Consider the following 14,349-nt stretch of genomic DNA (forward strand, 5'->3'; position numbering starts at 1 on the left):
TCCATCTAAAATGTTCAAGAAGTCGACAGGGGAAGACCATGTCAAATGCCAGAAGCAGTTATCTGCGTGTCTGAAAAAATGCGGTGTGACCTGCTCTTTAATACATTGTTGGTGGGAAACTAAACGCTCGGAGGCCTTGGTGAGAAAATGTACAACAGTTATGACGCAGGTTGAGTGACTTTTATCTACTGTTGTTTTTGCCTTTCCACTATTGATATATGAGCTGACAACACACAACACAGACCGACACAGTGATGTTTACCATCGAAATTTCATACCTGAGAGTCAGCTGCAGCTAAAATATGAATGCAGTTTATGGGCTCAGAGGACACTGTCAGTAAATGACTTTGTCTGACATCTCTCTTTTCAAATCTGCACTCATTTGAACAGAAAGATTTGAATGGCGAGAAACTGATGGCGAGAAATGTGCACACGGGCACGCACTTTTATGTCAATTATGAGTCTTGTGCTGCAGTGGTCTGTCATGAACCGTCATGATGGTATTTTCATCTCATTTAATCCTGTGCGATAAAAACACAGTTGTTGATTGGCAGTTGCTGAATGATGAGAGACGATAGAGAGATTAATTTATACCTCAGCGAGCTACATTGTTTAGATTACAAGATATCACATGAATTCTCCGCCTCTGCACAGAGCGTCAAATATTCAGCCCCGGCAGGCTCTGAAAGTTTGCAGTATCCAATATCACAATGAAGAAATACTCCTGTACAGGTAAAAGTTGCATCCTTCGTCAGTAAAAGTACTAAATAAAAGTACTTTTTCTATAGAAAAATGCCTTCTGAGATGGATTTTTTTTTTAATTCAACATTATTAGATTGTTAATACTGAAGCATCAATGTTAGAGTAACATGTTACTGATACAGCTTATAGTTTAGTCCAGCGGTTCCCAACCCGGCGGTCTGGCCCCTCCAAAGTGTCACCAGATAAATCTGCAGTGTTGGGAGATGATTAAAAATTCTGATGCACAAATCTGTTTTTTATTTTCTGGATTTTTAAAAAATGTATTAATTAATTAATTTATAAATTTTATATAAATATATATATATATATATATATATTTATATGTGTACAATATTGGATAATTTGACCTCATGTGGCCTCAAACAGGTATTAAAACCAAACCATGTGAAAAGTTTGAAGGCAAAATGCCTCTTTGTTGGAACTGCTTTGACAACGATGAACATCTGAGACGCGACAAAGTCCCTCACTGCTTTGTCCTGTGACAACAGACTGTATTTTATGAATGTATCATGTGTCTTTAATGTGGAACTTTAATCTGCTAAGTGACTTTAGCTGTCAAAATAGATGTAGAGGAGAAGAATTATGAAGGAAATACTCATAGAAAGTTCAAGTAAAAAAAGAGTCGGCCTAAAAGTTTTTAGTGACACCCTCAAGGTGTCATCATAATGGGTGTCAGTGTGTGTGCGTGTGTGTCTCGCACACTGGCTTGTTGTGGTGTGCAGCTCTCACCTGTTGCAGAGTGGGGGGGGAGAGAGGGAGGGGTGTCACAGACAGTAAGGTAGGAGAGCAGGAAGCTCGGGGGCGGGGCTGCTCAGGGGGGCGGCTCCCGGCTGCGCTCCCAGCCAATCAGCGTGCCGGGACCCAGACAGCGGCTTTCACGTTGCCAGCTGAGCTGCAGGTCAGAGACCGAGAGGATTCGGGAGTTTTCAGATCAGCGAGAGCAAAAGTTTTGACAAGCGGACCTGCGGGCGGCTTCTGTCAGCAGCTCAGCCCCAGCCTGTGTGGAGTTCCTCTGCGGGTGAGAGGCTGTACAATCCTCGGCAGTGTTCTGAGACTGTACGGCCCCGATCCACCCCCACCCCCCCAACTCCCCTTCACTCCAGTCTGGTTTTGCGGACTTATGAACAGTTCACAGGTTTCATGACATAATCTACCAGAGCTTCTGACCTGCGCACTTCCATGAAACACCTCCATCTGAGACTTCTCTTGGCTCTCAAGTTGGACTTAAGTTAGACTGTCGGGGGAATTACAACATTGTTATTGTGCACAAGAGAAAACATGACGGCCGATAAGGAGAAAAAGAGGTAAGAGACATTTGATTTATTCCACTTGGTTAAGGGTTTATTAAACAGATGAGCCGGTGTTTACTTACTACGAAATTGGCTGTCCGCTGGCTACTGTGACACACACACACACACACACACACACACACACACACAGAGAGACCTGTTGCTGCAGCGCTGCATGTGACTTGGCCTGGATTTGTGCTCTGATAGTGGCTGTAATAAATCACAGTCACTGCCAAGGGCTTCATTCGTAGTGTATAAGACAGCCTTGCAAACCGTGTTAATCGGTTTCTAATGCAATGGTGGCAGGGTGGGTGTGATTAAACCCCGCCATGTGAGGTAAGTGGGCGATCTGATTTAGTCTGAATTTGACAGGAGGTTTTTTTTGTTTGCTTCTTGGTTGTCACTGTGATAAACCAGGTTTGCATTTCATGCGACCTTAAAGGCCTTTTTAAAGCTGGTTTTGGTTTGAGAAAGAGAAAAAAAAAAAACCTGTGCAAAATCAAAACAAATAAACTCCATTGTTAAAAATCAAAAGATCATTAGTTGGACTTTGGGTCATCATAAATCTATTACATTCAATTTATGTACTCATTTAAGAATAAATGAGCATTTACATGCAGTCGTCCTGTAAAGAGTTTGCAGTAGCTGTTTTAATTGCATTTTAAGCGTACAGGTTGGTGGAAAATGTGGCTCAGCAGTGGTTGAGGGAGAGAAAGTAGGCTCCAGCGCTTTCTTAAGCTGTGGTTTTTTTCTTCAACACAAAGCCTCAGTTTCCTGCAGACTTTCACAGAGCCACAGATGACGTTTCACCTCTGCAGAGAGGATGCTCGGCAGACAGACACCGATGGCACGAATGCTGCAGCATCTTCCTGATAATAACTATGATAATATTAAGCATCACACGGTTTTTTCCAATAAAGCTGCTCTTTCAGAGAATTCTTAACCCGTCACCTCCTGTCAGATGAAGTCAGATGTCTACAGCCCATGTGACTAATCACTAATTAGTCATTACAGTAGGCAGATACCAGACTGCCCGGTCAGGAAATTTCTAGAAGTACAGGTGTCTTGTAGTAGCTGTAGTAGTCTGCCTTCCAGTGGAGGAGATTACAGATGGTTAACCACCATTTGGAGTTCTGCCAGATCTCAAAAAGTGCTGCTACACATTTGGTGGCTTCACTCACAACATTCGTGCAGCCACGAAATTTTTGTCTCCTTTTGCTGACGCTAATAAATAATGATTGCTGCTGAAACCGGCTAGTCACACATTGATTTAGGGAATTCTGTGATAAGACAGCGGAGAAACTGAATATGTGAAGTTCCTAAGCTGCTTCATCATAAGGCTCTCACATGATTTATTTATCTGTACTCATTTTGAGGTGTGTGTTCCCTCTTTTAAACAGCGTGTTCCTTGTGTCTTCAGCGTGTCTTCCTGGGACTGCAGCATTGCTTTTTGGTTGTTAATTGTTCACCAGTGCTGGTGAGGTCGTGGGCCTAATGTTGCGCGATAATGCCTTACTGGTTCCAGCTCCGTCCCCGTTTGTGTTGCTTTTACTTGAGCACGCTTGTCAAAGAGGTAGAATCTTACCTGAGGAAAATCCTCATGATTTAATTGTCTGGCTCTCCAGTCAGATCACAGAAAGATGTTAAATTCAAGACGTGGAAAAAAGCCACAGTGACACATTTGATTAAGTTAGTCTGAGATATTATTCGTAAAATGAAAGAAAAACAATATTTACTTCTACTTTTACACCACCAGGAGAAGAAAATAGATTTCGATCAGCAGACTTGGGTTTGTCTGAGGCCGTCTTGTCTGTCCAGTTCACCCTTGTGACTCTCTACTTTCCAGCCCTCATCTGAGCTATCAGCTATTACTATCAGATCTGGCCTAAACATGAACAGAGCAGGTATTAAGACGCAGGACAGACACACTCTACTCTCTGTCATCAGGGATGAAAGCGAGACGGAGGATGAGAGAAAATGACATTAGGACACAGAAAGTGAGACGAGCCCAGGAGCATTTCCCCTGGCTCGTCAGCGCCTCGGTGCTTCCACTGCAGGGCTATCGGCCATTTTAGGGAAGGAGACCCGCAAGTGTGTCTCTGTCAGGCTGCAGATGAAAGATTCTGTGTGTGTGTGTGTGTGTAAGTGTGTGAAAGTGTGTGAGAGTTCCCTAGTTTTTGTCTCCTCATTGGCGTGTTGTGTTCTCAGTGTCTTTGCCTTTGTGATACACAGGAGCACATTGTCTCTGCTGCTGCCTGTAAGTCTTAATTGCCCCAATAAGTTGTATGATTCATGACGGCTGCCTGGCAAACACACACCGTGTGTCAGATTGGTTCCATCAATATGACTAAAGAGGATGAACTCACTGTGATGTCCTAATGTGACTAACCACTTACCGGCATGGTGATAAAAAGGCAACTTTAGTTTTGTTTTTATAGTTCGAATTCCCGTCAACCCAAATTTGTGTCAACAAAAATACACAGATTTTAAAAAACATTCTTTTGGCAGAGGATACCGGACAAGATCAAACGATCTTTTTTTATGTAGCGCCAATTCATAACAAAACTTATCTCAAGACACTGTTCCTATAGAGCAGGTCAAGACCACATTCACTAATTTAGAGAGATGTTATGGTGTTTCCCCATTGACTCCCATATATGTTGTGTAAGGACGGCTCAGAGTGCATTATACCGAAGTCATTCATCACAACAAAAAAGGAGTCGTTCAAATCTTCATCCAGTTTTTACGTTTGATTTTAGTGGGGCTACAACTAGCTATTATTTTCGTTATCGGTTAACATGCAGATTACTTTCTTGTGTAATTGATGAATTGTTCATTTGAAAAAAAAAAAATGGCATCACAAAATCCTAATTGCTCATTTTGTTTGGGTAAAATAAAAAAAACCCCAGTAAATCCTCACATTTGAGATGCTGAAAATAGCAAATCTAGCAATGATTTGAAAATCAGTGAAATGATAATGAATTGGTTATCAGAATCGTTGCCCTATAATTTTGTGTTTGATTGATGAACCGATTCACTATGTCAACGTAAGTGTAAGTTGCACTCAGTTTAACCCATGGCTAGGTTAATGTCACCACTGGGATTGAGCTAGTATTGTAGCGCAGGCGGATTCATTCATACCTTTTTCAAACACCAGAAGTATATATCTGGAATACCAGTTAATTGTTTGATCTATAAAATGTCAGACCATCAGGCTAAAACACGTACATTTTTGCTATCACAGAAGACTAAGAAAACAAGCCAATAGCCAAAGTCAACTACAATGATCCCGATGTTTGCTGAACCCTAATAAGCTGATTATATGTGCCAGTGCGGTAACCCCAATTTAAAGGTATGGTACACTTCTGGAGTTTTTATGCCAACGTGTTTGAGCTACCATATCTCAAAATAAGCTATTGGCTTCTGTTTTGAATCTCGACGCGCCTGACAGGTGTCGCTGAACAAATTGTATTGCATTATGGGAGTGGTCTTTTGTAAGGTATTGGCTGTAATGGCAACATTTTGTGAGCATGTTTCATTTAAATAATAATTTCTAACGCACAATATTGAATTAGCGATGTCATGCAAGTGCTAATTAGCATGGCAATACTCATTAGCAATGGCTATTTTTATAATTTGTTGAGGTATGTTGATATGGCAGCAAACACACAAGTTATCAGAGGTGTCCAGTGTTACCACATTGTTTCAAAGGTAAAGCAAAGGATAAAGTCACACTTGAAAGATTTGTTAGTACATGAACACACAGCCACAGACAGACCGCAAAGTACTGCTGCTCGAGACTCAAGGCGATGACCAATTTAAAGGGCAAAAGTTCAAAATTGGTTAAAGTTTTTACCCAAAGTAGAACGGTTATGAACAGACTGCATGAAGCTAAGATAATTATACAATGCATTTGGAGTCAGGCAAACTGTGTCACATTAGAGGTTAGATCTGCTGCCCGCTGGCCAACACCACTAAATACTCCACATTTCCAGCATTTGTTGTGGTTTACACAGCTTTAGTCAGCCTTGACCGCAGTTTGACATGGTAACCCAACAGCAGTGTTTGTCACCTTATTTTTCCACCACTGACTACACTAAATAGCTTTATTTTTACATCCTGGCTGACCGATACTAGAAATAATTTGAGGGCCTGCGCAGAACACTGCTCACTTCTTTCAGCGTGCGATTCCACTGGAAACAATGTGCAAAGGTCAGAGTCCAGGGCAGCTGCCAGGCAGATATGTATTACATGACTGTGGAGAGATTGATCTATTTGAGTATATTTTCTGTCTCTTTTTAAGACATCTCACCATTATCATGGTTGTGGGGGTGCAACATTATATTCTGACCCAGGATCTGAAAATTGAAAAATGTCACTGTAGGTATTTGGAATCTGAAAATTATGACCTAATGCATCCTATGCATCCTCGTCCTGTATATTTTCCTATTTAGTTTTATGTAAGTAAGATTATTTCTCTTTTCAGTTGTAGTAGATTTTTTTTTAAATAGTATTTATGTCCATGTTAAGACTACGAGAGGAAAACTAAAGAATCTGTCATTAAAGCTTTGTAAGTAATATTGTGTGTGTATGACATTTTTCACCTTGCATGTGCTGTATTGAACCTTACACCCCTCATAATGACTATTCGACAGCTCACTTTTTTTATTAAGGTATTTACTTCATTACTATTGACCCTGGTGTCATGTTATATCATGTTTTTCTGTAAATAGTGACATGTCTTGTCTAATATGAAGCTTTGCTGAACATTGTGTATTGTATTGGGAGTAAGTATGGAGAGTTGTGCCGCTGTCTGGGAATATTTTCCCCCGTTTTAGATTTTTTTGTTTGTGTGTGTCAAACTACTATTCCTAAGGTCAAGGTCAAGGCTTGTTCATATCAGGTTTTTCAAAAAAGTAGCAGAAGGTTGAGGGCACGATTATCCTCACTTTGACTTCTCACAATAGCGTTACATTGGGAAAATGTCTGAACAAAGACCAATGACTCGTTTAAAGTTTGCATTATGTAGACTATTATTATTATTATTATTATTATTACTACTACTACTACATTTGTTTTTTAGCTAGGAACACAAAGTGCTTTTCCATAAACAAAAGAAAACAATCTCGCATATAAAAGGAAAAACACAAGAACGGCAAAATACAAGCACACAATTAATTACCTAATAAATCAGCCAAAACGTAGAACAAATGAAAACTATTAACTTATATAAATGAGCGGTTGCATACCAGAGCTGTATCATGTGAACAAATAAGATTCGTCAGGCGAAACAAGCAATTCTGTAAAAATATGTCTTCTACATAGCAACGTTCTCTGTCTTTAAAGAGGAATCCTGGCAATGGTTTCCCATGATTCTCAATGAGTCCAAAAAAAATGTATTCTTTTAACAAATGATGCAAAAAAATTATCTAATTAAAGCCTAAAGAAATAATCACAGACCCTTTATGAGCTGTTTCTTTTTACGAGTGATGTAATCAAGATTTAAGAGTTCTGAGTGTTATGAGCTTGAAACATTTAGTACATCTTTTGGTTTAAAATGTCTACTAAACACTCTACTAAAGTTTTGCTCCCAATTCCTATGTTTGCTGCTCCTTTTTATGGGCTGCTAATGCATCTTTGTGTCCCATTCTCCCATGCTAACTCATGAGATGAGAGGGGAGGGAGAGGGAGGAGGACGAGTTGCCAAAAACAAGATCGAGAGAAGAGAAGGGGAGGACAGAAAGCAAGACGGGGCGATAATCGACTGGACGCAGAAGTGATATAGATGAGCATAAATCAATAAGGAATGTGAAAACGGTGGAGTAGACAGCAGCAGAAGCAGCTCTGGTGTTAGACTGTCCAGGCTTGTCAACTCAGCGGTTCACATCATTGCGGCACTCTGCAGTGAGCCGAGGCCTGGTTGGCACAGCGCCGTCGTGCCTCTTTTGTGTGCTAACCCGGCCTCCTAACACTACCCAAACATCACGCCACTTATAGCAGCCGCTCGACCTGCCCTCTGAAAGACAGAGGAATGCAAGGAGAGAGAGAGAGAGAGAGAGAGAGAGAGAGAGAGAGAGAGACACGAAGTGTCCAAAGTCTAAATGTCTAAAAGTGGAATGAGTAGATTTAATGACTCTTGTAGACAGAAAAAAAAGGTTCTGCACTGTCCCTCAAGTACTGTGCCTCTCTTACCCTGACAGATGTGGTTACTGAATATTTTGCACGAGGTAGGATCATCAAATATCGCTCATATCTTAATATATTTTTTCACAAGGTTTTATATCTTTTAATTCTTTTTAAGTTCTTAAACCTTCTGAGGTCTAAGTCAAGTCTTAATTCAAGTCTTAATTGTTACTTTTAGGGCTGCAGTCAACTATATAAGGTGACAAATATCCACCAATGTTACACAGAGTCCAAGGTGAAAAAGTCCTTTGTCACTGCCATTAATGTTTTTCAGTGTTTCTGGATTTTACCAGGCCAAAACTTGTAGTCAAATCTTTAGGGAGCCAATTTTCAAGTAGGTAATATTTCATAGCAGTCGAGTCCAAGTCCCAAGTCTGTAGCTCTTTCTGAATAATCTTGCAGAAATGGTTAAAGTTGGCATAAAACTGTGGTCATTGTGGTTCAGTATCACTGGAAATCAGGAGAATGAAAGGCTGATCTCCTCAGTCTGTCCTGGCAGAATGTTCACAGTAGATAAAAAGTTCAGTAATGCAGCAGCTCGTATGGTGTCTTTCAAGTTAATAATCCCTTTCTTTAGGGGTGGTGATTGACATGGAATTTCCCAAAACCGTTTTCCTGGATCATCGTGGGAAAACAGTCGGACTTGTACATGACAAAGCTTGAAACTGAAACTTGAACAGCAACGATGATCTACTTTTGGTTTGATAGCTTATAGGAATCCCCTCCTCACTACCTGTAATGATTCCCAGACCTGAGCTGAACTTTGGGATAGATATCACGTATGGACGGGATAGATTTAATTTCCCTAAAGCGCAAAACTATCAAACTAACTTATTTTATGATTGTTCCGATTGAATTAGGTGTTTTTTGCTCTTGGAGTACATTTTCACCTCAGATCCAACCAAACAAACAGCACGTTTCTGTCAGTAGCAACATTAAGATCCACTTTTGTCAGATTTAGAGTGAGTCTCTCTGGTTAAGAATCTGTCTTTGTGCTTTGGGACTCCACTGTTTGTGTTTGGGTTTAAAGCTCTTATTCAGAGTTTTACTGAGTGTAAATAAGTGAAAGGAAGATTAAGACAGGAACACGGGGAGACACTGACTATGTTTACTTGCACAAGATATTCACTTTTTTGCCCTTATTCTGAAAAAATCAGTATTCATACTGAGCAGTTTACATGGCTAATATTCCTGTTTACATGCAGCCATGCATGTATGCATACATGCATACAAATTTATTTGTAAAAACAGTAGTGCTGGATTTTTTCAAAATGTTCCACTGGAGGCAGACTTGTTGAACTGTGCAAGCACAACTTTGCAAACTGTTTGTCTAGTTGCTTTGTTTCCAACACACAGACCTGACTGTAAACAGGCAAGAGGCTGTGTGGTAAAAACTCCAACTGTATACATGTATACAGTGCACTGTTTGTGTCCAAAGACTGCTCCTAAAACCTTTGTAATATCAGCATATCCCTAATGTCTTAATTTGAAAATGCTGCATTCAGAATAAGGCCTAATTCGGAATAATAGTGGAATGTTAACGTGCATGTAAACATAGTCACGAATAATAAAAAACATTCAACTGTGCAGCACGAGTAAAAGGGAGAAAGTCTTTGGGTTATTAAGTAGTAATGGTAGTGATAGAGATGGAGATGCAATATGTTTCCCAGCTGTGTGGACAGCTTTGCGGTTTATTGTGATTAGTCCTCTGAGGAGGATGAAGAGCAGGGGCCGTTCACGGGGTAAAAGTCAGACTTTAAGTATTAAGTGAGCCTGCTGCTACTTGTGAACAGTGGTGGACTTTGCAGATTCTGAATGAGGTTTCACCAACTGCTATTAAACACACCACTGCTGAGAGCACTTACAGAGCTCAGAGTGAAGAATAGGAGAATGGGTTTTCAGCAATCACCACTTTCAGCAAAAAGAGGCAGAGGATTGTTGTGAGACTCCCGTGCTGTGCTGGACGACAATGTTTTCTTATTAATTAATTCAGGGTTATTGTTTTATTTTTTTTTATTTTTTTTCCTTTTTACCTTATTTTTGTGGATATTGCTTTGTTGTTTTCCTCCTGGAATAAGATGCTGATCACCACTGAAAATAAGCACTTGTTTGACTTAATTGCAGTAAGCAAGGTTCCCCTGCAACACTTACCGCTCAGAAAATGCTCAATAAATAGAAAATGAAAGTCATATCAGACAAACACAATTGAGCTCCTGATTACTTGGCAAACAAAGTTTGTTGAAATCCAACTATATGTCCTGATTTAACAAAGTTATGGTAAACCCGAGGCCCTGTGGTGTCTGGAGGGCCCTGGTCAGCTGCACAGCGAGGGGAAACAGCAGGGGAGGAGAGGAGGTGGTCTGGGAACCTCTCTGCATCTTTCCATTGTTATTTTTATCTCATTCATTCTCACCCGCCCAATCCTCCTTTCTTCAACCTCGTGCTTTCCGTCTTTGTTTTTTTCTTCTGTGTCTTTTTGCTCATATCACATTCTCTTATATTTATCCTGGACTCCCAGCTGTGCTGTTTGCCTCTCCCCGTTCACTTTGTTGTTGTTGTCCCCCCCCCCCCCCCGCCCTCCCGCCCATAACTCCCCCGTCCCTCCATGTTTGAGGTCATTTGACCAGGTCTGTTTCACTCCCCTCCGTCAGAACTCTGTCTCCTTGCCATTTCCTATTTCCCGTCCGCCAGCTCTCCCTCTTCCTCTTCCTGTGCTGCTAAAATGGCCGGACTCCATGATCCACTGTGTGTCACCTGGCCGAACTCCAGGTCCTCCCAGACTCAAGTGAAATCGGGTAAATCAGAACATTGGTTTATGTGTGAATGTGTTTTTATGGAGGAAACACCATCTCATGGTAGCACACCCTGCTGTTGAATGAATTGGCATGTTTAACCTGTTGAACCCGAGCGGAGCCCGATTGGGCTCTGCAGGCAAGTCTTTTCAAACACAGCGGCCAGCAGTGCGCTCGTCATGTACGAACACATGCATGTTGCACATCAAATTAAACGGGACAAACTCGGCTACAAGCTCATGTGAACAATTTTTACCTAAACCAAACACTACTGCGACACCAAGCAAACTAACGACCACATACGAAAATCATCATAGCGCCACTTATCGAAACATTTTCGCTGCTGCCGGTCTGCAGCTTCATGCGAGACACACAAACAAGGTGTCGTATGAAAGCGGAGACTCCAAGCATTCCAGCAGCATGCTCCATGTCGCTATACAACCAACACTCAGCAAACTAACAGCCAGAGAACAGCAAAAACTCAGTCTTATGACGCCATAACCATAAATTATGTCTTACCTTCATCATGATACCTTAATTATATAAATAGACCGTGTGGTTGTAGAGATATGTATTATTAACTTCGGGCATGTAATTTTCGAGCAGAGGCCCCAAATAGAGGCTAGGGCTAAAACAGGTTAAAATAGGAACAGGTAAAGTGAACATGGGGTGGAGTCACGCAGTGGCTGGGAGCTGGCTGGAAACTTCCAAGCCCACTGGCAGCTGAGAGGCCTCAGGTTGAAGCAGCATTGCTGAGTAAGTGCAAGTGTAAATGAGATGACAACTTCCGTTTTGGTTTTATGAGAATGAATTTGAGAACTAAATCAGAAGAAGTTGCTAAAAGATGATTCTGCAGCACTTAAATCAGGCCCCCCCTGCCAATGTTCAGTGCCACCGCAGGAAAAGTTATGTGTCCATCCAGAGTTTCTCACCAAAACACGTATGTATTTAGGTCTTCTAAATGCCTTTGGCAACGCTAATTTAAAAGCAGTGAATCCTGCATTGTTTGCTCGAGCAACTTGCAAAACCACCTGTAAAATTATCGCTCTACAGTGCCACAAGTGTTCAAAAATTCAACAGGCTGCCTTTAAGCAGACAATAACCATACTATAGCTGCCTTGTGTGAACTCTATTGAAATTTACAGTTGAAATACTGACCTTGAACATAAACTGACTTGAAAGGGAGTATTTATTTCACGTACATGAGGTAGTAAATGAAAGAAAGCTTCAGGAGTCACTACAGTTTTTACAACTTTCATTCATGGTCATGTAAAGTCTGTCTGTTTTCAGTCCTCTAGACCTTCTTTCTATTGCCGCGTTTCCACCAGCACGACTTGGCCCTACTCAACTCGACTCGGCACGGCACGGCACGGTACGGTACGGTTGTGTTTCCATTACACCAGGTACCACCTCAAATGTGGGTGGGGTCGGGTCGGAACTCCGGTAGCGTAATTTGTATACGGCACAAACAAACACAACTAAGGACATGGAGCGTTTGTTTTGTGTGTATCCGTTCACCTCGTTCACAGAAATAATAAAAACGCTCAGTCTCTGTTTCCAGGGTTTTAAAAACGGTGGGTTTGATAGTCGCTCTCGTGACTCATCAAGTGACGCCGCTCCCTGGCCAATCAGTGGTCTGCAGTCTGGTGACGTCACATTGTCACCTCGACTCAGCTCGCTTGGAACCCCGGCAGAGGAGGTACTAAAATAATACCTGGTACCAGGTACTAGGGCCGGTGGAAACGCTACCTAAAGCATACCGAATCGAGTCGAGTAGGGCCAAGTCGAGCCGGTGGAAACTGAACATATGTATCCCATCTGCGTGTCATGAGCTTTGTCCTTTAGCGTCATTTTCAATCCTTTTAGACAATTTCACTCTCCAAAGTGAATTTGTTGACTCTAAGAAACAGTGAACACACAGCAGAGCTGAGAGCCAGACACCCTTCATGGGACTTAACTCTATCAGAGCGTGTTTTCTACCTTCAGATGAGGCTTTTTGCTGTCTGAACAACATGATATAAACACTTGAAAAATGTTCTATGCTACAGTGGATTCAGTCCTTTTGGAGTAAACATTCAACCTCAACTTGTATATCTTTCTTTTCTTTGCACAGAAGTTAATTAACACACACAGACTTGAGTGTCATTCGCAACCTTTTACACTGGCTGCACTGCAAAATGAAAAGACTGTAACCTGTTATGTGAGAAGCGTCAGTGAGAGCGGTGACCAAGTGAAAAACAGTACAAGACTTGCATTCCTTTCTCTTTAAGTCCCTGTAATCCTTTTCTCCAGATTACACTTAGTCATTCCTTTTTCAGTTTGGATTTCAGGACACGAAAAGTGATGACAGACAGATTTCTCACATCTCTTGATCTCTGATCTCTGTACTGTACGCAGTTTGAAAACAATCGCTATAGAAAGCGTGCATAAAATGGATTTTCCTTCTGTTTTTACATGGCAGAAGTTTTAAAGCTTCATAGTATTTTTACTGCTGTTGAATGAGATCGCATTTGTAAAAAAAAAAAATGATACTGAAGAGCAATAATATACAGTAGAATAGAAACATGGAATAAAATGTAAACTGGGACATCTTTTTTTTTTTGGTAATTAATCAAAATCCCCTACATTAGAATTTCTCGCAGTTTGCCTGACTGCTTGTTCAAGTCTCAGCCATGCAGCTTGTTTGGTATTCCGATGGAGGGTCCCAGTGTGGTCAGCTGAGCTCCCTCACACCACCTGTGCTCTCTCTCTCTCTCTCTCTGCGCTCCCTCACAGTCTCACCCCTCTGTGCCTCTTTCAATCAGCCAGCCTATCCCAACCATCAGCGTGGCGTGGGCGGGTTTGTTTGTTTGTGCCAGAGAGAGAGAGTGTGTGTGTGTGTGTGTGTGTGTGTACCTCTCTTTCATGGACTATCACAATCATCAGCAATCTCCTGCATCGTTCTTCCCCTGATTGAGCTGAAGTCGGGGCCCCTGTCTGGGATAGCTGTTTGTTCGGCCTTGTGTGTGTGTGTGTGTGTGTGCGTGCGTGTGTGTGTGCGCGTTTGGCTATGTTTCCAGAACTCTATGTTCATCGGGATCACAGATTAGCCAGCACTGTATTGTTGTTCTGTGTTTGTGTTCGGCCAGGCGCCACAACTACAGGAAGACCCACTGTAAGCAAGGAAAGGTGTGTGTCTGTGTGGCTGCGTTTGTGTATGTCTGCTTAGTTGTGTGTGTGTGTGTGTGTGTGTGTTTTGGGTGTAGGCAGACTCTTTGGCTTTTTCTAACCCTAAGCAACCTTTATAGTGGAAAGTAACTTTTTTTTTTTTTTTTTTTTTATTC

General features: G+C 41.5%; 1 protein-coding gene across 1 annotated transcript in view; it reads left to right on the top strand.

Moving 5' to 3' along the window:
* The first annotated feature begins 1,714 nt into the window (after nt 1-1,714).
* epas1b (endothelial PAS domain protein 1b) overlaps nt 1,715-14,349 on the top strand; it is a 46,748-nt gene continuing 34,113 nt past the window's right edge. The window contains exon 1 of the mRNA XM_070841410.1: nt 1,715-2,066. Coding sequence (XP_070697511.1) covers nt 2,041-2,066 — 26 coding nt within the window. The 5' untranslated portion in view covers nt 1,715-2,040. The remainder of the gene's footprint in view (nt 2,067-14,349) is intronic.

The sequence above is a fragment of the Pempheris klunzingeri genome, chromosome 12 (assembly GCF_042242105.1).
Source record: "Pempheris klunzingeri isolate RE-2024b chromosome 12, fPemKlu1.hap1, whole genome shotgun sequence".
NCBI classification, from domain to species: Eukaryota; Metazoa; Chordata; class Actinopteri; order Acropomatiformes; family Pempheridae; genus Pempheris; species Pempheris klunzingeri.